Below are 23,051 nucleotides of genomic sequence, written 5' to 3' on the forward strand. Positions count from 1 at the left end.
ATCAATCAAGCACTTAATTTTTAACATAAGAAATAAGCTGCCTAGAGACTGTTAACAGATAATGGAATAAATTAACAGACACGGGTGGGATTGGTTCAAAACTAGTGCAAATCTTTCCTTCTCCTCATCTTGGGCCCCTTTCCACAGAAAGCATGCCAGCCCCCATTTCCCGGGAAGCAGACTGACACCCCACCCCGCTCCACACCTCTCCCAGCGCGGAGCTGGGCCTTGGCACGAGGATGCCCCATGCCCACCCGTGTATGTTACACTCCCTCCTGCACCTGGCGGTGTCACTCGGCATCGTCCCGGACGCTCAGTGAAGCCGTGGCAGGCGGAGCCGAAGAGGCAGGGGGAGGTGTAACACCCCGGCCTGAAACCGCTGATCTGCGGGGGAACGGGCTGCACCTCCGAAACAAAGGCTCAGGCAGAGCATGACCCCTCCTATGGAAAACTACAAGCGAAGGCACCGCTCTCCGAGCCGGGGGAAGGCAGGTTCCTGCGCGAAAGCCTCGCTGTGCGATCGTCTCCTGCACCGAGGGAGCGGTTAACTGACAGTGGAGTTGGCTGCCGCAGGCGGGAAGCCGTGGAGGCGAGGGCAGTGTGAAACGGTCACGTCCCCCATCGCACGGGCTGCCCAAAGGCTGCGTGCACCGAGCCTCCCGCGCGAGCGGAATAAGCAGCTTTGGCGGCTGGGGACACCCGTTCTCACAGCCAGGCGCGAGCACCCGGCCCAAGGCTGCTGCTCCCAGAACGTCGTCGGTGAGCGGGGCCCGCGCGCACCCCACCTGACCCCGCAGGGCTGCGAGCCGCGGGGGCGGAAGGGCCGTTACCCCCCACAGGGACTGACCCACCACGGCTTGGCCGCTCCAGCAGCCAAAGGCGCGTCTCGGCGGGTGCTGAGCCCCCACCCCAGGTCACGTCGCTCTGGTTCCTCGGCCCGAGCATTCACATGGGCGCGGCGGAGCGCGGGGTGCACGCCTGGGGGGCTTCCTCCCGAGGGAGGCATCCCGAGTTTGAACCTCCCGTGCACAAAGGGAATCAGCTCTGATGGGGGGAACCGCTGCTTCACCGCTCCCTGCTGACCCCAATCAAAGCGCTGCTGGGTACGTGCCCGAATGCTTCGGCTTTCCAGCGCAGAGAAAAGGAAAGGAACAGAGGACACCAAACCCCTCTTACTCAAGACACACAGCTCAGTTGCTTCTTTCAAAAACTTTAATTAAGATTCCACCTTTACAGCAAATGACACACAGCAAGATTATACAAATTTTTTGTGGTGTATTAAATGGAAGTCCTTGTTCAATCTGAAACACGTGTGTTGGACTAAAAGCAAGTATTTGTACACATCTGGCATTAAAAAAGAAAAGGAACTTCTCTCTCTCTCGCACCTTACACTTCGTACCAATCTCCAGCTCTCTGCATGTGGCAGGAAGGGCAAGTCAAGTGACCTTTTAGATATTCCTAGGAAAATCCCGCCCCGCCAAACGCAACTGTAACACCCTCTTCCCCAGGGGAGCAGGAGGTCAGCTCACGGACACGATCCACACCTTTCACAGCACCACTTTTGGAAGCCATCACATTTTCTAAAATGCAGCCAGTAGTAAGGGAGATTTTATAAACTGCAAAAGAGAAAAGCTTCAGCTAAACAAAAAAAAAAAAAAAAAGGAAAAAGCAAAACTGCAGAGAGGTAAGTAAGGAGAGCAGCCTAATCACGAGCAAATTCTTCAAAACACAGCATTCACAAACACCTTGACTTCCCGCTCCTTTCCTCAGGACACCGAGGGCTCTGTGTGTGAACTCTGCTCTCAGTCGCTACGCCCAGCCCAGAGCTGGAGTGCCGGCCTCAGCTCTTGCCAGCAAAACCTTGGGACACAACGCTGCCTCACCCATCCCTTCAGCTCACCCCCAGCCGGCGGCCTTTTGTGAGCGCATGGGTGAACGACAGACACCGGCCAACACCGCACTGCAAAGGGAGTGCCATCGATAACAACACCGTCAGACCGGACTCCTGCCTGAGGAGCAGCGTCTCCCAGACACCGACACTTCCAAACGCTCGAACCACTTCAGCCAGAGCAGCAAGTGCTCAGGATCTGACGGGACAGTCCCCAGTTAGTAGCACCAAATGTCTGAAATCTGCCAGAGGGGCAAACTGGATGCGTAACCGTAGGGTTCAGGCTGCAGTCTCCCACAGGCAGCGGCTACACCTCCATGGCAAAGAAGAAGGCACATCAGTGGATGGGATTCATCTCTCCCGTCAGACCTGAGCACCGTAGCTAACGACCCCCAGTCAGTGCACCAACCTGCCTTCATGGTCAGAGGCAGCCACGGAGCGGAACTCATCCAACCCGTTGTGGACCTCTGCTTTGAGAGACGAATAATTTCTCAGAAACGCATATTAAAACAATATTTTGACCATCAATAGCACCCAGGAGACCAGCTCAGACGTCAGCATGTGGATTGGAAGCATTTAAAGTAAGGTCAAATGAACTCCGCTGTTCGTCAGCATCAGAAATGCTCCCAAACAGCGAACACAGGACTTGCCATTTTTGGATGTCAATGGCAGCAGAATTCCCACTGTTATCCCAATTTCGATTACAAACATCAAGCAGAGCTGCTAGCTAACTTGCTCAGGCAGTTTTTCAAAAGGCTTTTGATGCTGCACTAAGAGGAAACAACGTGTGTTAAATAGCAGGACAGAGTAGTATTACATGATCTGTTCAGCAAAATGAAGAACCCCACCGGCTCTATGAGATGGAACATCTGCTAAAAGCTAGAAAATTAAGTGATTTCTACATTATGGTCTAATAGCAGCAGTAGGCTTAGCAATTAACTCACTTGGGTTAGCATATGAAAAAGTGAATTTTAAACACCTTTTATTACTGGGGACAAACATAATGCCTCATAACGAGGGCCAGCTAGTATTTTCAGTGCTCTCTCCAGTAGGGACATAAAAAGCCAACCTGTATTTACCGTATCACAATGTTCATACGAAGCTAACCTTCACTGTCCAGGCTCAGCCACACTTCTAAATGTACTGGTCACCACCTGGACTTGAAGGTCAACACACCCTTCGGCTGGCAAAGAGAGGTACAAGCAGGAAGATCTCACAAAACAGATTGTTTTCCACTGACCCAGAAGTGTCAAGCAGAGAAACGGGAATGGAGAAAGTTCTTTGTCCAACAAGAGACTTAAGGCCAGTGCTCCCTTCCCAGACATATTGCAGAGATTTTTATTCTTTCGAGATCGATGCAAAGCTTTTCCATGGAAATTTCCCCCTTCCACACACAGGTGATAACCCTACCTACCCACCGGAGCAAGGGCAGGAATCCACTTCACGCTCTTTTTTACTGCCAAGGCAGCGAGCAGAGACCAAGAACGGGGCAAGAAAGAACAGGAGCCCCGGCTCCTGGCCCCCAGCCACTGAAACAGGCACAGGTACAAAGGGTCGAGGAAGACTTCTTTCTGCTAGAGCAATGAGGGAGAGCAGCCACGCCGAGGTCCCGGCACTGAAGGAGGCTCAGTCCGTCTCACCACAGTCACACTCAGCAGCTGCAGCCTGGCAGTGGAGACACGTCAAGCCCCCCTCAAGACACCCTGGGCCATGCCCCAGCGGGGCTGCACAGGAGGTTGTACATTGCTCCGCGGCAGTGCCGGGCCCACTGGCTGATCCACACAGCACCCGTTCGTTTCTTCAGTATCTCGTGTTTCATTCTTTCGACGTGACACAGCACAAGAGAAACCCCTGTTACACCAGCAGGGGCCCATTTTCTTTCCAAACAGCCCTTTTCTTGAAAGACCAGAAGTCCAAACTGTTCATGCCTCGTAATTACATCAGCAAATAGAACTGTCTAAGCAGCGTGGCAACTGCTGCTCAAACGTCATGATCAGCTGAATCATCAATTTACGGAAAACAACCTGCATTGCCAAAGTACTGGCATTTCAGTGCTAATTACGTAAAGTAAACATTTATACCCATGAAGCTGACAGCCAGACTAATGCACGTAGGGCTCAGTCCCACAGAACACTGTCACAGCTTTGCCCTCCTTTGTCCCGCCCAGGAGCAGAGGTCCCTCTGCCAGGGGACACTGACTAAGGTGCTGCGGTACCTCTGCCCTGAACTGCCAAGCTCTGGCCCGCCGCGTGGTGACCGGCCTTTCTTGAGAAGAAAAGCCCCCTCCTACCCCAAGACTACCCCGGACACCGGTCCTGCTCCTGGCTGTGAGGGAATACTGCCCTAGGACGGTTTTTCACTGCACAAAACAACCACCGCTGCAGAGCGGGTTCAGCAGTCCTGACGCACCCAAACGCCTGCCGAAAGGAGCAAGTCCAGCTGGGTTCGGGGCGCGCGCTCCCGGCCACGATCAGTGCCGAAAATCTAACGGACAAAATTCGGCTTCTGACAAAGGTTCTGACGAGCACTCCTCAGCCTGCTCTCAGCCATCTGCCATGTAAATTACTCCTGACTTACCACCTCAGTTTTAAGTAACGACATCAATTAAGCCAGATCAATTGTACCTATGGAACTCCATAGGCATCCCACAAAAACCACAGCGCTGTGGCACAGTAGAAAGCACAGAGCAGATCTATAAACCTTCTGGAGAGCAAGCCTGACTTCCTAAACTTACTTAACCAGAGAAAGCCCTTTTTAATAACAATTGTAAAAAGCCATTTTGCTTAAAGAAACCCGACACGTTTCCATACACGCTGCTGACAGCTGCTAGATCTGAAACGTACACAGTTCATTTCAACTGAGCATGTTCTTCAGCACCTCTCAAGCAGGCTTATTCCTTTCATTTTATGCTCCTCAAATGCAGAGGCTTTCCTGCAGATAATGATAGTGTTTTTTGCAGAAAATGTAAACAAATCTTGGGCACTCTACTATCCCAGCTAAGCTTTCCCCGGAAGTTTCTGGCAGGAAAAAAAAAAAAAATCAAAATAAAACAAAGCCTTATCTTTAAGTTCTAAAAACCTGACATGTTATTAGAAGTCACTTGATCTTCAAACCCATCTGAAAAATCACTCTCAGAAGAGACAACTGGTGGCTATACTGGTTATACTGTACCTTAAGCATAAACAAAACAAATTATTGTATGCTTGACATGGAAAGCTGAAATTAATGCACTCGTGACAAAACTGCATACAAATAAATCCCTGCATAGGAAATAGAAGCTCATTTGTAGAAAAGTTGTTGAAGTTTTTCAGTGCGATTTATGGGCTCATGCCAAGTCCAATCAGAACCAGATGAAACGAGATCTTTTCACATCTTGCAGGACAAACGCCCTTATGTCCCTGCTTCCTACAAACTCTTCCCAAACAAAGAAAACATAAGAAAAAAATGAAACAAAAACGTCAGGTTCTCCCCACTGTTACGTAAGGTTAACTCCACGGAGACCACCCGCCTGTGAGCACGTAACCGAGGAGAGGCTGGCCAAGCGGTTTCCTTCCTTTGCACTTCCTTTGCTTCCCAGGGCGGGTTCCCCTGTCATCCAGGGGTGCTCCCCCAGCCCGCCCGTCACAGCTGCTGGTCGGTGAAGAAGGCTTTTGTCTCCCTGCAGACGGGATTTACACAGAGCGGACAGCAGAGGGTTAACTGCCTGGAGCAGATTTCATTCGACTGGATATGTGAACAGACCAAGTCTGCCAGAGCCTGAAAGACAGTTAAATAAAAACCAGGGTGAGCAAACCTGTCTGCACAGAACAAAGCAATGCTTCCCCGACCGGCGAGACTCCAAACCGCGTAGCCGTCAGACCGCCCCTCTACTTCAGGGGAAAACCCTGCTTTAAAACTGCATTGGCGTAGCGTCTTCGGAGAAGTGTTTCCTTAAGAGAGTACTACAGATGAGCACAAAACTGGTTTTCTTCTTTGTCAAACCAAACTTCTGAACTTCCTTTGTCAAAAGAAAAAACACAGAACCCCAACCTGCGGTAAAACACAGCACTTTGTGGTACATGGATTAAGTACAGGGGTTTCTATTTTTGGTCTTAAACTCAAAATACTTTAAAACTACAAGACGACATCCATAATCTAGTAGGAAACATATGACTGCAAACTTTTACAACTACTGCAACAAAGAAGGTACCTTAGAGAACAGTGGATTTCCATTAAGAGACTCTGCTCTTCTGATATTTTCAACTCCACACTGAATCAAAAATAAGGAGAAAAGAAGTTAAGCCTGCTCGACCCTTCACTAGTTACCCTTCAAAATCTTCCTTTCCGCTTCATTCAGAAGTTGCCCCAAAATGACAGAATTGAATGCAATACCGTGTTTTTCCATACAGCAAAAATAACCATGATGCAACGTTTCACTTTGCCGCCAAAAATCAATGATTCTTTTTTTAGTAAGGACAGTAGTGGCTTAAAGAGGTAAGTCTGGAAAGGCAAATTCCCACCCGTTTTGTGTTGCTGAAAATTAATTTGAGTTGAGCCAGTTCAGACCAATTTTCAATTTACAGAAAAATTAAATTTGCCCTGAATCACATTGCAAAAAAAAGCAACTACAAAGCAAATTTCAAAACAGGAAAAGCAATTTCGGAGCACCACTACCCAAACAGTTCTAAAATCTGTAAAACATCTACCTCGTTGGCTAAAACTTGGGCATACTCGATGTCCAGTTCATAGAGTGTTTCAATGTGGTCACTTGTAAACGCTATTGGGACCAACAACATGTTCTTCTTCCCTCTTTGGCATAGTCCTTTAATGCTCTCGTCCGTCTGTGGACCAAGCCAAGGCATCGGTCCGACCTGTAAGAAAAGGGGGAGGGAAGTAAAAAAGGAAAAAAAAAAGAAAACACCTCATTCAATCATTCTTACAAAGAACAACCACATTTTCTTATGCAGGACAACACAGACCAGATTACGTGTAAGATGCAGCCAGTTATTTGTACTTCCCTGCTTTTGATAGTACACCTCCCTTTCCCCACAAATTTTTTTATGAAGACATACTGTCCCACCATTTAGATCCCAAAGAAACAGAACCTGGGCTGGCCTAAATGCGACTAAATTTAAATAAAGGTCTGCTGCTTTCAGCTCCATAAACCCCCAACCACCGCTGCCCAGGGCTCCCCTGCCTGTTACGGAAGGCAGCACTCCGTCCCAAACTGCCCTTACCCCTCCACTATCCGCAAGGGATTCGGTGCTGATGCACCATAACACGCAGTTTAAGAACAAGACAGCAATGGCGCAATAGCTGCAACGCCCCTGGGACGTTCGGTTACTGGTACCACAGAACTCTGGTAAAACTCCTGCTCCTGGCTCTCTGCACCAGTAACAGTGAGTACGAAGCCCTGCAAGCGGTCCGCGTCAAGAACAACGAAGGCCGTTTGGATCAGGCTCGGGTCACCATTGAGAACGCCTGTGTCGCAGTGACAACTTTGGGAAAAAACGCTCAGAGATCCTCAAAAAGCAACAGCTTAAAAATGCAGCGAGTGCTCAATTCTTCCTTCTGACAGAGAAAGGTAAGTGCCAAACTAGATGTTACGAGATCACAGGTTTTCTAACGGAAATGCCAAAAATCTACTTTAAAAAGATGCAACACAAAAAAAAGGTGAGAAGCTGTCGATAAACAGCATCTGGAAAGCCTGAATTTGAGTCAAGGTAGGGATGCTGTTCTAGCCGAAATACTTGCTGGAAGTGTGTCCTAGGTTATAGTGTAAGATGTGTCCAAAAAGTATTCTGTTACCATCTTCAGGAGCTGTTGAGACCAGGTGGGGTGGTGCTCCCTGCCTCCCCCCTCTGGACTATCTCCTGTTAATGGGCACAACAATGCCTTATCGCCTGACCCATAGATAACTCGCTCCTGGACTATCTCCTGTTCATGGCCCATCAAGGAACTGCCTCACGACTCCCCATCCCATGGTGAGATGCTCCGCCCGGGGGGGGAAGGAGCCAAGCAGTCCATGCCAAATAAAAACGGAGATTTCGAACACCCTAGCAGCCTTCTTCCACTGGATTCCCAGAGGAGTTTTTCCCCCACTAGAGTTCCAGAGGACAAGAGCTACCTACCTACCACTGGACCTTCGGAGGAAGACCAGACTCTTTTACCTGATCGTTGCTTCAACAGCACTACACCCATCACTTCAGGAGGACTGCAGCCAGCATCTTATCGGACTGCTACTGCCACCCTAACAGGGTATCAGGTTGTATTCCTGACTCTGCCAGTGGAAACCAGTGGGTTGTTTGTTTTTCCCTGCCTTGTGTTATATATATATATATTAGTAAAGAACTGTTATTCCTATTCCCCATATCTTTGCCTGAAGGCCCGTTAATTTCAAAATTATAATAATTTGGAGGGAAGGGGGTTGCATTTTCCATTTCAAGGGAGGCTCCTGCCTTCCTCAGCAGACACCTGTCTTTCAAACCAAGACAAAGTGGGAAAAAGGCACTGAGGTTATGATCTTCCTAAGATAGAAGATCACAAACTCCATCATCTGAGGAGCTTCACAGCAGCAGGCAGCTTTACAGCTTCCCTGAGCACATACCTTGGATTGCCACACAAGCCTGTAAGGGTTGGAGTAGTTCAGCTTCTCCATGACTCTCTGGACAGTAGCTCCCACTTCCTGAGGATACGGATCACCACGGTTCACCACCTTCAACACAGAAACACCAGACCTTTTTCTTCCAGTCAACGTGTTTGGGCAAAGAGCACTCAAAGACTGGGCAAGGTGAGCACGCTGCGTGTGACGCAGCTGTGCCCCTGATGGCTGTATCAAGTGCCTGGCTCATCCAAAACAGGGAGGAAAAACTGCATTCTTGCCCAGCAAAACCCACGATGAAGCTGCTTTACCAGAACATCTACTACTCCTCCTTCCCATGATGAAAGATAAATTCTTTTCTCACCATAGGCAGATAAGGTTACCTTCCGTAACAGCACTGCATTTTCGACAAACTTCCCGAGAGCCACTTCACTGCAGCTGCCGGTTGCTGACAGAGCATCAAGTCACTTACTGCAGCCCTGCAAAGGTTTTACTTTCATTCCTTCAGGGGAAGCATTATTACTGCTTTCTGGAGGTGAGAAAGTACCAAATTTTCTCCTCTGTTACCAGCCAGTTTTGAGCTGCCAAGATCATGAGGCCATGAAAGCAGCCAGACCGAGTCTGGCCTAACCCAGCACGCCATCCTCCCTGGTGGCCAACGGCGCAGAGCTGAGCCAGCCTGCAGGAGAGTAACTGTGGCTCACGTGCCTCACCTTCAGCTCTGCATCAGGCTTCTACCTGCAACGCACTAACCCACCTTCGTACTTCTCTTTTGGATCTGCCCGGCACTTCCAGAACTGTGGCCCTACCCCGCAGCTTTGTGAGCCGCATACCCTCCATTCAGGCCAGGCAGTGTGACTGCTCTAACAATGACAGGAACGACCCGCCCGAACTCACAGACATGGGCAGTGAGTGAGCCGAGAAGAGGATGACCACATCTTTCCTTTTGTCTGGTGGAAACAGGTTCAGTTCCTTCTGTATGTGATCGGTGAAGCACTGCTCAGGAAAGAAAAAAAAGCAGAGACCTGAATCAGAAACACTTGAGAGGCATTACGTGCTCTCAGATAAGCTCAGACAGGCAGCTTCGATGTTCCAGGTGGCCTTAAAAACTTTGAAATTCCCCTTTTGGTATGTGTGGGGAATAGCAAGGGGCAGCACGTATGACATACTGTCACGTATACAGCATCGCACAGCGCCCAGTCCCAACACACCAAAGGCCCCCATGAACTTTACATCATCCCAGTGGTTTTAAGATGCTGGTAACAAACTGAAAGAACGTAACCAACTACCCCAGCTCTCCTCTGCCGCCTCTGAAGAGCGGTTCCCTCCCTGGCCACGGAGGGCACACGTGTGCAGCTGCTAGTGCAGGGGGAGAGACACGGTGCATGGGCAGAGCCCAAGCACCCTCTCTCAGCAGCCCCACTGCACTTAGGCCAAGTCAGAGCACACAGGCACGGCACCGGAGAAGAGCCTGCTCTGCGAAAGTGTCCCCTAAGGGGCTGCTGTGGCCAGCCTGAGGTAACTGCACGCAGCCGTGTTCCGAGACTCCACCCTGAGCTCAGCTGACGGGAGAGCGCGTGGGAGAGATGGACACCTCTGTCCCTCAACACCCGAAATGTTCTCAGTACCACACAAAAAAGCAGGGAAACCCCTCTGACCTGCCAGTGCAGAGCGCCATGACACTGCAAGCACACAGCCAGGCTGAGGGAGCCTGCAGGGAGCAAAGCAGCTGCCGTCACTGCAGGCATGTGGTGCTGCAGGAGCACGAAACAACTCGGTCTGCATGGTCTTCTCTCATTTTACAGTGAAAAGCAGATCAGAATTGTTAAAAAAAAATGAAGTTCCATTTCAACTTTATAATCAGGGGCCGAGCCAGCCCTTTCAACTACAGCCTCCCCAGACTTAAGGAAATGCACATTGGTGAGCTTGTTAAAAAAAAAAAAAAAAAAAAGGTTCTGTGTGCTCTGTCTAATGGAAACTATTTTGCAGGTTCCGTGAAGATATGAAAGATTCCTAAATTCTGCTGAGGTGTTTCACTGGAGACAAGGAGAACACATACTGAAGGCATGGAGAGTGCACAATAACAACAGCACGTCCCAAGACAGCATCACACTCAGGCAGCTCGTCAGGGGAACGTCACACAGGGCAGGCACTTCCACCTTGCCTTCCTTTAGTCATTTTTATCATCTGTTGCAAAAATTGCAAAGCTCAAACTAGAGGAGAAGCTCCCCAACAAAGACAGAAATGCCATTTTCTCTGAAAAGGAAGAGGCAAGAAGGTTTCCCTCAACTGCTCCTGCCACAGCCAGTGCTGTGCTCAGAACCACCTCTTTGCTGCCAGATGAGAAGCTCACAAACCAACACAATCTGTATGTGGGTTGACCAGGGACATCCTCTGAGCAAGAATCTGGACTCAAGACCTCCAGAGGTTCCTTCCAGCCAACACTGTTAAGATACTATGACTGTGTTGTTAAAACAAGATGGGCCTGATGGTCTCTTTCACACATGTCAAATGCCTGGCATGAAAGAATCAGCCTTCTCCTGTAACTCCGTACATAGTAGGCAAGACACATTTTCTTACCATAGTTAAAACATACCCTCAAACAGAAGCATTCTTGTTATTCTTCTCAAGTATTTTTTCTCTTTTTTTAAAAAAGGAAATATAAAAACACAGCCTAAAACAGCAAATAGGTTCACCTTTAAAGCGCATTCTATAGCTAAAAATCTTGTAAGCTTTGTTAGAAGCTAAGACTTGATCTAAGTGAAGTGTTTCCTCAGAACGTTTCTGTTGCTTAACATGATACTATGTTTTTACTGGTCGCAAATGTTCTAAAAAGGAAACTCAAGAAACATCTGTATTTACTTAGTTCTTTGTTGTTTTAGAGTCAGCTGGCAATGTGAAGATACCAGGTTTCTCCTATATCAACCAATTTAAGAAAACCCCAGAGAATGCGAATTCGGTAACGGATCAGACAGACCTGCTCAGCTCACACCCCTCATTCCAACTGCTAGCTTCAAAGGCTCTCGTATGAATCCATACCTGAATAAGAAGGGGATGTGTGGGCCATCGGTCAATTATACTCCACTTCATCTTTGGCTTCTCCCCTTTTTCGTTATAGTAGCGATAAATGGCATTTAAACTGCTTCCTGAAATACAGAGAATTAAGAACATAAATTTGGCCAAGGCATTAGCAACCTGTCAGATTAAAACAGTTTTGTAGCAAGGTATGTAACATTTTAAAATGCTACATATTTAAAATGCAACCATTAATCAGATCTGATAGAATGGGATCAATGACATCAAAGTTTGTACAACATACTAATAGTATCAAAGTTCATACAACACACTAATGACATCAAAGTTCGTACAACATACTAATAGTATCAAAGTTCGTACAACGTACAAGCCAAGAACAATTTGCTAAACCATTCTTTATCTGAAGAACGATTCTTGTTCTAGTTTCCATGACGAAAGCTTACTGTCATGTTCCTGACCCTTCACTTTATGTTTTCTCACAATAACAACGGTAACATAAAGCCATCCTGAGTTAAGAAGTTTCTACCTAAAACTGGGAATTACAGTAACCGCAGCGGCCCTCGAGCTGGCAAGGAAGCCAGGGGAAGGGGCACTTTGAGGGAGACAGGACAGCTCGCACTGACACCCCGCACGCCCCCTCGGGCGGGCAGACACGCACCTCCATCCGCCTCTGCCCCTGCTCTGCTCCTGCCCGGACGCTCACCTGTGGTGGAACAACTGTACTGCGGGTACTGCGTGAAGGCGATGGCCCGTTCAATGCCATCTTTCTCCATCTCCTCAATCGCTTCTTCTGTCAGAGGGTGGACGTACCGGAAGCCAATGTAGTACTTGTGAGGCGCTGCCAGCCAAAGCACAGGAAAAGAAATTGCAGGAAAAAACCATGAACTCCCAACAGCGTGTCATTAGTAAGCACAAAGTACAGAACCAGACAGACTGAAACTGTTAAATAAACTTGTTGATAATTCTCTGTCTACTGTACTAAACCACTGTCACATCAACACATCTTTCTTCAGCCAATTATTTTTCTGGTAACTCACTTTACTGTTATTACAATTTAAAAGTGATTTATTAAACTATTGTTTGTTTCTGCAGGAAGTATGGCTCTTCTGCTTTCACTGAGGTTAGCAGCAGCGTGGTTTCCAGACTGTACAGAGCACTGACATTTCACTGGGCAAGTTCTGATGCAGAGGATGTATTGGTACAACAGTGTCACTACGAGGCGTGAAATGAACACTGCTATGCCCTAACACAGGCCAGTTACGGACGTGCTACGGGCTTCCTAACAGCGCAGCTCACCTCACTCACTGAAATGAGAAGTCGGGTGTTTTAAATACACCAGTGTAATTAAAATGCCAAAGCTTAGGCAAGACAAGGCTTTCTTCATTCTGCCGTACAAAAGGAAACGCGTTGCTTAAGCAATTCTGCATATTCCAGGAAATTTTATTTACCTAAACTTTCAAACATAATTGGGCTGCAATTGTGTGTGCCAGCACTGAGATATTCTGCTCTACAGCAAACGGCTTCAAAGCGGAAAAGGCCCCGCACCTTACAGACACCAGCTGCCCACAAGGCGTTTCAAGAAAACCAGGTCATTTTGTACCTGTTGTGCCCAGGTGCCAACAGAGGTCATCGCAACGGGATGCCTTCAGTGCACGAAGGATCCCTGCGCCTTCGCTGGATCAGCCCTCAGCCCCACGCCGCAGGGGCGCTCAGGCAGAATGCCCAGGCACCGGCCGCTCGCTCCACACGCCCCCCTTCCTCGCCCTCCGACTCCTATCTCAGCTTCGGCAACCCCCTGGCTCCCTCGCATCCCCCTCACCTACTATCTTTTCCTTCACCATATTACCCAGATCTAATTCCATTCCACTTTCCACTTACTTCCTTGCCTCCAGTGAACCAGTTAAAAAACAAAGCTACAGTCAAGACCAGGTGGAACCACTGTTTGAGGCAACTGCTCTGGTCACCATCCTTGCGAGAGGAGACGCCTTCCCCTGCCCCGGTAAGTGTGCTTCGTTTGCACACAACCCCCCAAGAGCAGGACTGCTGTTCGGGGCAGGAGATCAGCAGTACTGTGTATGGGACACGTGTCCTTTCATTCTGGTTTCTGAGTGTTTTTCACAGAAATCTTCATGTCTTTAAACACTTTATTTTGGAGGCAATATTATTTTCTCCAAGGACAACATTTTAGGTTTCTCCATTTCCCATCTCTAAACTTCTGGGTGTCAGCTTCAAGGTTTGGGGAGTATGGATTGGTTAGGGGGAGGGAGGAAGAGGAGGTTTGCTGGTTTGGTTTTTTTTTCAGTAGAGGACAGAGGTTCTGTGGAGAACAAAAGCAAAGTTTCTTTTTCAGGGTTTCCAGGTCACTAGCTCTGAAATAACATTTAACAGGTTTCTGAAGGAAGCAGATGTCCTCTGCTTGGTCGCCACTCCATACATTTATGCAGGATTCAGAAAACAGGTTTAGTCAGCCCCAGCTCTCTGCAGGAGGCAACAGAGCTCCCGGCTGGGAGCAGCAGCAAATAATGACCCAACTTCAGCAGCCTCAGGAGCCAGTAACCTCATTAACATTTTTAAATGGCCTTAAAAACAGAAGTCTGACTAACCAGAGCAAAGCAATAGGAGTTTATCCTGGGAAAGCACACAGTGGGGAAAAAACATGGCCAACCTGGAAACTTCTTGCAGCACTCTCACAGTACCACATTTATCCTGGATCACAGCAGCAAGAGGGAGATTTTCATGTCTGTGTACACATTCATTTTGTTGTTAGAGTCAGAACTACCAGAAACAGAGTGACATCTCCTTCCATGAAGAGCTGCCAATCTAAAGAAACAACGTGGCCTCCTCGTCCTGTGAGCTTTCACTCTGCTGACAAGGGAATCTCGGCTAGAATACAGCTTGTAAGAAACACTAAGAACCGTTACAATTAAAAGCAATAAAAAAGCAAGATATGCCTTCCTAAAGTAGAATTACCATTGCAAGACATTAGCCTATATGATGCCAGCACTAAAAAAACCCCAACAATAGAAATGGATTTTCCTATCATCATGTTTGTGTGATTTATTCTTACAGACTATGGAGCCTACCCAACCCCGCTCATTCAGAAGGGAGAACTCTTGCTAATTTTCAGACCACTGCCTGTAACAATAAAGCTTCATTTTAAAATTGTATTGTTCCCAGATGACATGGGTGAGGCTGTTTATTTACCACTTTATATTAGCCCCATTGCCAAAGTGTGACATTTCAAATGTATAGAATGAGTCAGGAAATCAGTAGATTGATTAAACTACACAGGAAGGAATTTCTGAGGTGGTTATTGATACTGTCTAACATGAGCTCTTCACCAACTGCAAACACACAGCAGCTACAACCTCTACACCCCAAAAGTCTAGATCAAGGTAAAACGAGTGTGCAACGTATTCCTTCTGTGCCATGTGTTTCCAATCTTATCACCACAGCCTGCGAGTTACTCATTAACAGGGCTCAGTGCTCCCAAAGCGCTACCTGCGAGCACGCAATATTCTGAAACATGTAGCTCAGACTGGAAGCAAATCCCACTGTTTTGAGCTACTCTGAGCAACACAGCACTCAGCATCACTGCAGGGCTGAAGTGCTTAAAGAACCGGTTAGCGCCCAATTCACTTATCGGCAATATTAGCACGTTCTGTTTTCAAAACTGCAGCCGCTGTCAGGTAAAAAAGGAGGTCTCTGAACAACTTATCAGTGTAAGAACAGAGGCAGGCGTGACTTCACAGAAACTGGGCACCAAACAACAGCAAGCAGGAGTGGTCCACTGAGAAAAGCAGATAAACTTTCTCAGCTTTATCTTCAGAACCTGCTGCCAGCCTGACCCTTCAGGGGTGACTGCTGCCAAAAACACTACTGCCTTGGATGCCACAGCCCGGGGGGGGGTTTCAGCTTCAGGCTTGATTATACTTGCAGGGACCACAGCTGGAATTAAGCTAGAGTAGCATCTGTGGACAAAAGGATCGAACATCACTCGAACGAAGCTATCAGTGACACATCAACAAATAAAATAAATATGGTTCTAGCCTTTCCAAAAGCGTTACTTTTCACCCTCCAGAGCCTTTTACCAGGCTTCTACCTCTAGCCCTTTTCTACCCAAGCTTGAAGCAGGTGCCACAAAGAACTACAAAACAGTGAGGAATCAAATTAAGGGGTATTGTCAAAGATGGAGAGGCATTCCCTGGCACCCTAGCATCACATCAGCAGAGGTCATGGAAAGTGAAGGGAGAAAGCGGCTTGTAGCACCGCACATTGTAAAGCTGCTCAGCTGAGAAAATGGAGAGCTCTCCTCTTTGGCATCTCTTACTCCAGCAGTTTTCCTATTAAAAATGTTTAGTGTTCGTACTGGAGTGGCAGGACGAGAAGTATTATCTGTAGCTAACACATCAGTGAGGAATTCAGCGCGCAGCTTAGTGATCTCGTTAATTCCTCCTCCTCACAACGGCAGTCTGCTGCTTCAAGAACAAAAAGCATCATGCAGAGAAATACCTTATGGGAATAAAGGTGACCGCCAGATAGGTCATTTCAGACAGACCGACATCACGTTACCGCTTCTCCTGGCTTTTGTCAAAGCAATGGTGAGTCACTGTCTTTCTCTGTCTGGCCCACGAGAGGCAAGACACAGAAGATGGCCATCACCCTGGAGCTGCTACATGAATGCGGAAATTCAATTCCTAGGGCTGCCAGTCACGTTTACTAATGCCATGGTTTTAACGTCACACAGCAAGAAAGCATAAAAGGCACCGTAGGCAAATGGTCTGCCACCTTCAGTGAGCAGCAGCAGAGTGGAGCAGGCTTCCACTTCACCACAGCTGCCAGCTGAGCAGCCATACAAGCTGAAGTCAAATTCAACTAACAACCATTTGAAAACAGTTTAGCTAAACTGGTGCAAATTCCACCAGGAACGCACTTAACCTGGGTGAAAAATGACTCACGGATCAATTTGGTTGGAGGTTTTAGGAGAGAGATTGAACACGGCTGAATCGCAGCAAATCGACGTTATGCGAATGACCGCAACTGTCTGTGTCGGCACACTTCGCCCGCTGCCACTGCGCGGCAAAACCTGTCCGCTGAAGCCTTGGGTAAAAACACATTCCCAGAAGCGTCTGCACCCGTTTCCCACTGCACTAGTGCAGCCAGGTAGCCCGGCACGGGGCAATTCTGCTGTGAGGGAGCAAGGTTCAGAGAGACTCTGTGAGCCGGAGAGCAGGCAGGGAGGCCGCATTCACCTTCCAAGTTTTCTTATCGTCAAGGAAGAACTGGCCAAGACAGCATCTCCTGCCACCCAAGCCAAACCGTTAGGCCTTATCTCCTGCTCATGTCCTCGGGTGGGGCTCATGGGTGTCACTCAACCAAGCCCTGCAACGCTCATCTACAAAACCTTGTCTTTTCTTCCAACCGACCTCCTCTTCAGTCCTGAAACCAGGCCTAATCGGTGCGCGTCCTTTCACCCATTACTAACAGTTACAGATTCAGACAAAGTTCCAAAAGCTCTGGACACATCCAAGCAACAATTGCAGCAGGACACTTCAGAGGAATGAAAGACACCTGCAGCTGTGGAGAACAGTCAGACTCACGACCCTCTCCCATGCAGACACCTATTCTTTAGGCTCAGGCTGGCAAATACAAAAGGCTTCACAGTGTTAAGTTCTGGCCTCAGAGCTGTACATCAGATCATCCCGTCGTGGCGCCCCGGCTGATCTGGCCCTCAGCAGGGACGGGCACTTGCAGGAAGCAGCCGGCGCAGGGAATGCTGCCCCGTGCTTGAGCTGCTGGCTGCTGTGAGCGTGCGGCAGCCACAAGAAGCTGGCCGGGCGTGTTGCAGCAGGAGATCCCACCCCCCTGTGAAACTCAATAGCACCAGCGTGCAGAACACAAACGGCCAGGAAACCCTTGATCGGCGGGCGCTTTTTGCCGTGTGAGCATGTGTACGTGCAGCCTAAGAGGATCACCATTCTCCCACTCTGCCTCTTCATTAAACAGAAGAGAATTACAGGAGATAATACTGCCGCTGTCAATGGTCACAGACCTCCACCTCATTTATGCCAGTGAGAATGCCACTCTGAACACCCTTCTCCCATGCCTGCCGTATTTGTTCACATGAAACACATTCCCCTCTCTGGTCGTCTAGGGCTCAACCACTTGTCTTCAGCATAGGCCTCTTCAAGCTCAAGCAGCACTTACAGGGCGAGGTGCCAAACCTTGCAGTCGAACACACCAATGGAGACTCCTGTCACCTAGCTCTAGCCACCTGAAAATCAGACACTTTGTCTATCACATTTAGAAATCATTTAGATATCTTCCCATAATCAAAGGTAAGAGGTAAGCGCACCTTTAGAGAGTGACAGCCCTATCTTTGGTAATGAACTGAATCACCTTCTCTCCAAGCCCTACTCTCTCTCAGTGAAAGCGGGAGCAGAGATCACCAGTTTAGGCCAGGTGCCCAGCTTCCTGATGGCCGAAATCATGCAAGATGAAAGAGGCCAAAAGCATCTAAGGGTGCACTTACCCAGGGCAGCTCTTAAGCTAGTTACCTTGGGCACAGGGGTGGCAGCCGGACCACAGCACATACTGGTTCCCACCTGAGAAGGTGGGTAAATGTCTGGTTGTTGGCTTCTGGTGTTACACTGTCTTACTGCAGGCTGACTGACTACCCACGTGCTCTCCAAAATCAAAGCCATTCTGCAATGCAGACCCCAGCACAAAGGTTTGTTCGCATGTGTGGGAACTCTGTGCTTTTGCATATCCTGAGCTTTTAATGAGCAAGAACTTCTGTACTATCTTTGTCATGATTTGCTAGCAGGACTGAGAACACTGTTCACACAATAAAAAGCAAGAAACAAACACTGCTTTACAAGCATATACTTTCAACACATGAAGCAAAAGAAACTTTTAACAAGCACAGTAAAGACGTACCGGTGCGAGGAGACATGCTGTCCAGCAGTTTCACCATGCCTTCTCCCTGCACCGCCGTCCACTTCTTGATCGGTGATCCACCTCCAATCCTGCTGTACTGCTCCTGGATTTTCGGTGTGCGGCGCTTAGCAATGAACGGTGCTAATTTACTACAGCAGTCAAAAGGTACACGTATTAATATCACAACCCAAATCACCGCCCCTTTCCCCAAATCTCTCCGCTGCAGTGGGCTGTCTATGGCAGTCTCCCCAAATTACAGCAAACCAGCACTGCATGGCTTGTTCAATGTTATTATATTCCACTGCCTTTCCAAACTTAGAGGCCAGTGACAGGAAACTACAATTTGCAATTAGAAGAGAACGATTATAACAGCATCTCTTGCACGGACTGGTCTCAAGATGAAACAGTCTTAAGAAATGCTGATATGAACGGAAGTTAAATGTCCGAGCCTACAGCTAAGAAGCTAAGACAGCAACACCCAACACTGACTGTACACAGGAGTTCACGGTGTCTCTCACTTTTGAGCTGGAAGCGTCATTAGATCTCTGTCCAGGAAGAGACGAAGTAAGAAATCATGCACATCATCCAGCCGTTCTGGACCTCCCATGTTCAACATCAAGATTCCTGTTTTAGGCTTCCTATGGAAGTAAGACATATTTCAAATCCTAGTGACCTACTGCTTTTTTAATTATTATTATTGTTATTATTACAAAACAATCAGCTTATCCTTCTTTCTTTGTCTTGTGCAAAAGCAGCATCCTATTTAGAAGCTCGTTTTATGTAAAAATACAAACTACAAGCATGAATAGCCAGAGAACAAGGACATACACTTTTTTTTTTACTTTTTTTTTTTTAAAAAAAAGTAATCACTTTGCAACGCAGAGTTTAACTGGAAATACACTGAGAAAGTTATCTTGCAGCTGAAGGCTGCCTGGGAGGTTACAAACCCGGGTCCAAGGAACTATCTCAGCTGAACACCAGCTGTAGGTTCCAGCCAAACCAAGCAGCAGCTCCTCAGAAAACAGATGCGCTATCCACGCAGGACTTTGTGTTCCTTACTTCGGAGACACATCTCATCTCCCGAAGCAGTGAAAGCAGCAAAGAGCCATTCTACACATCAGATAAGTGCAGGGTTGGTTTTCTTTGGGTTGTTGGGGTTTTTTCCCCCACAACAAGCTTCCTATCAAGGTGAGGTCTGGCACACCGTTCTGAGGATAACGTCCCCTGCAGCACAGCGGAGCAGAGCAGATGGCGGTACCAGCTTTCACAGAAGCAACTGCTGATCACAACTCCCACCCAAGAGCTGGATTTCCCCACCGCATTGTTTCCCCTGCCCAAGGGAGCCCAGCGATCAGGAACCCTCACCTCCTGAGCGGACAGAGCCAAGGCTGCCCAGGGAGCTCTGCCCTCCCCTTGTTAAAGCCAGAGGGGCGCTGAGAGGAGCCTAGGCCTGCCCCGATGGGTTGGGATCTCTTTCCGCTCCCTTCCTCCCGGAGCGTCTATCAGGAGGTTGCTGAATAAAACCCAGGAAGCAGGAACCGGAACCTCAGATAACAACAATATCCTACTGTTTGTTCTTCTGTCGCTTCTGCACTGCCTCAGGCCTCACCGCGGGCCCCTGCCTCGCTGCACTCTGCAGAGAGCAGGGCAGGCCATCCTGGCCCCGCAGAGCGGTGCAACAAGAGGCTCGGTGATGCAGCCAGGCAGAGAAAAGCAGTCACACTGACACAGAAAAGCCAGACCGAGCCCCACGACTGCCACGTTTTACTACACGACCAGCTCTGCTGTGCACGTAAAGCAGCACCGCGTATCAGAGAGAGACAGAGGGCAACGGGAGCAGATCGCACCCACCCAGACCTCCCCGCACACTTACCGTGCTTCTGGCTGGATTTGAGGTTTCGTGCTCTCTGTCACCGCGGCGGCAGCTGCCTGACCCCTCCATCGTACCGGGACCCTCAGCTGGCTGCTGCTTTTCACAACTGGAAGAAAGATCACAGCACACTGATAACCTCGCACGGGGCTGAGGGGCCTCATCACCAGATAGGCACTAATCCCCCAACAGCTTCATAAACACTCCTGGCAGTACTGCGCTGCTTGGCATTTTCTCCCTTAAGCTCCAGGGCCTGGAATCAAAGAAAGTCATGAAATTGCAAGCTTCTGCCTTTCTTTAAACACTCTGTGTGCTAACAGCTTTTCAGATACCAGGTAGTAACCTATAACCAAACAAAAGCCTCACTAATCTTTAAGCTCCAATCCTAAGTCCAAAATAACTGGTGACAACACAACAGAAACTGCGCAGGGGTGACACACTGAGGGAGTAAGTATGTCAAGCTACGTAACTCCTCACGGTACAGACACACCTGGGCTAACGCTAGACAAGCAAAGTATTTCTACACCAGCTCTACAAGGTAGGTTAGACAATTGTTAATTCAGGGTCCCCTGCAACCTTCAGCAACATGGGTGCACACCTGTGAGCCGTAAGCACAGAGCTCCTTAATTTGACCCTGTGTCAGGTACACCGAGCAGCAATTTCGGAATCCATTTATCCAGGGACACGGGCAGCCTTCTTTCTCACTACCCAACTAGGCGACTTCTATTATTCCCAGATTTCAGCATCAGCCAAAACCCAGATACTTTACTTCCCACATGCTGCTTACAGCCTGCTTTTTCAAAAGCACACTTTGTTTTCCTCAGGAGTTCATAGTCATTACACGATATTTTTCAGTGCAACAATAGTGTGAATTGCCCAAGATGAAAAAAATTGTTAAATTCTGCCTCCGCAGCTCTCCGGCAATTGTTTGGTGCGACACTTCCCTTGTCAGACTGCAGGGGTTCAGCAGCAATTGAGCCCCAGCAGCACAGACCTCCTCAGCAGCCAATCCACCCGCTGAGAAGAGCATCTTACGGTTCACAGGTCCCTAATAACATCCTGAACAGATGCTGAACACCCTCAAAACCTGCTGAAATCAATGACAATGAAAAGCATCTGGCAAATCCAGCTTCTTACTCGGGATTAAGAGTGTGTAGCTGTGGACGCCTGTGCCTGCAGTGATATAAAAGACTGCAAACTGAAGAGCTTCAATTCAAGCACTGCTGATGCCTGGAAGACTCTTTTCAAATATCTGCTATTCTTCCAGTTCTTAGTTTATTACTTTTTGAAGCAATGACACCATATGTAAATTAAACAGAACAATAAAAAGAGATGTTTCAATGCCTGTATCTATCCTTCTGCACTGTAAATAAATACTGGAAACCATTTGTTTTATTTAAGGTGAGGTTTATGCACATTTCTATCTGCACCGTAGAGCACATGACACAGAACGCACAGGACGGGTGACAACGACGATCCCAGCTTGACGGACTACGTGATCACCAGAGGCCCTTCCAACTCCTACTGTCCTGCGAACGCGGGTAAAAGCGTTCTTTTGGGAGTTTTAGAAACAGCGTTACGGTGTCAGCCTCTGACAAAACTGGTCGCCCGTGCGTGCCCGCAGTTCCACCGGTCTGGGGGTAAAGCGCGCCGGTGCCTCTCGGTCAGTGCGCGGAGCCACTCTGCCGCCACAGCAGTGCCCGGGCAATGCGCCGGTGCCACGAAGGGCGGGGAAGGGCTCACACCGAGCCGGCCGCCCCCTGCGAGAGCCGAGGAGCGGGGAGAGGCTCACACCGAGCCGGCCGCCCCGCAGGCAGCGGGCACCGCACGCGTGGGCAGGCGCGGGCCGCTGTGGAAGCCGCTTGCGGCTGCATCGGTCACTCAGCTCCTCACCGCACCGGGCCTTACTTTGAAAACGCAACCGTGTCAAACAAGGAGGTTTTTTGGGGGGGTTTGGTTTTTTTTTTTTACACAAACGCCTTCTGAAAAGGAAAGTGCCCCATTTAAAAAATAAACTCCCGAGAGGCGGGAAAACGAAACAACGGGAAAAAAAAAAAGGGCAAACGATAAAAGCCGGAGCCCGCCAGCAGCACGGACCAACTTCTCTCCGACGAAAAACCCCACGCCCCGCAGTTCATTGAGAGGAAAAACCATCCCCAGCCGCCCGCCGCTCCCGTCATGAGCCCGCACTTCACGCACCGCCTCTGCAGTTGCCGCACCACGGCCACACGACCCTCCCCACCACCCCCCACCCCGAGGCAGCCCCTCAGCGCCACCGGAGCCCCCCCCGCCCCCCGGGACCGGAGGCCCCGGCTCTGCCCGGCAGCGTTACGCAAAGGCACCTCACGGGCGTTGTGTAACGCGTTCCCGGCCGTCCCGCTGCCCTCACAGCGTCGCCCCCTCGCCCTCCATCCCCGCCAGCCCTCAGACCCCCCTTCCCCGTTCCCGCCGGCTGACGACGGCGCCCACAGACTCACCATGAGGCGCCGCCCGCCCGGCGGCGGCGGCGGCAGCAGCGGCAGCAGCGGCGGCGGCAGCACCGGCGGCGGCCATCTTGGCGGCAGCCGCCTGCATTCCCTCAGACGGCCCGGCCGCCGTCCCTCAGCTTCTACCGCCCCGTCGCCTCCGCCGCCGCACTCCCCACCACCCCCGGCACCGCCCCGCGGGGCGGTGCCGGGGGTGGTGGGGAGTGCGGCGGCGGAGGCGACGGGGCTAAGGCGGGAGTTCCTCAGGCTGCG

At 49.3% G+C, this 23,051-nt stretch overlaps 1 protein-coding gene across 1 annotated transcript; it reads right to left on the minus strand.

Moving 5' to 3' along the window:
• Nucleotides 1-1,198: 1,198 nt before the first annotated feature.
• On the minus strand, nucleotides 1,199-22,821 carry FECH (ferrochelatase). Its single transcript, XM_086479415.1, has 11 exons — nucleotides 22,791-22,821; nucleotides 20,317-20,422; nucleotides 18,962-19,081; nucleotides 18,444-18,592; nucleotides 12,208-12,342; nucleotides 11,508-11,614; nucleotides 9,366-9,464; nucleotides 8,475-8,582; nucleotides 6,574-6,738; nucleotides 6,078-6,137; nucleotides 1,199-5,644 (listed from the first exon to the last, which is right to left on the minus strand). The coding sequence occupies exons 3-11, from the start codon at nucleotides 19,057-19,059 to the stop codon at nucleotides 5,510-5,512; spliced, it is 1,056 nt and encodes a 351-aa protein (XP_086335541.1). The 5' UTR covers nucleotides 19,060-19,081; nucleotides 20,317-20,422; nucleotides 22,791-22,821; the 3' UTR covers nucleotides 1,199-5,509.
• Between the last annotated feature and the right edge of the window lie 230 nt (nucleotides 22,822-23,051).

Source organism: Leptosomus discolor, chromosome Z (assembly GCF_034619465.1).
Source record: "Leptosomus discolor isolate bLepDis1 chromosome Z, bLepDis1.hap2, whole genome shotgun sequence".
Taxonomy (NCBI): Eukaryota; Metazoa; Chordata; class Aves; order Leptosomiformes; family Leptosomidae; genus Leptosomus; species Leptosomus discolor.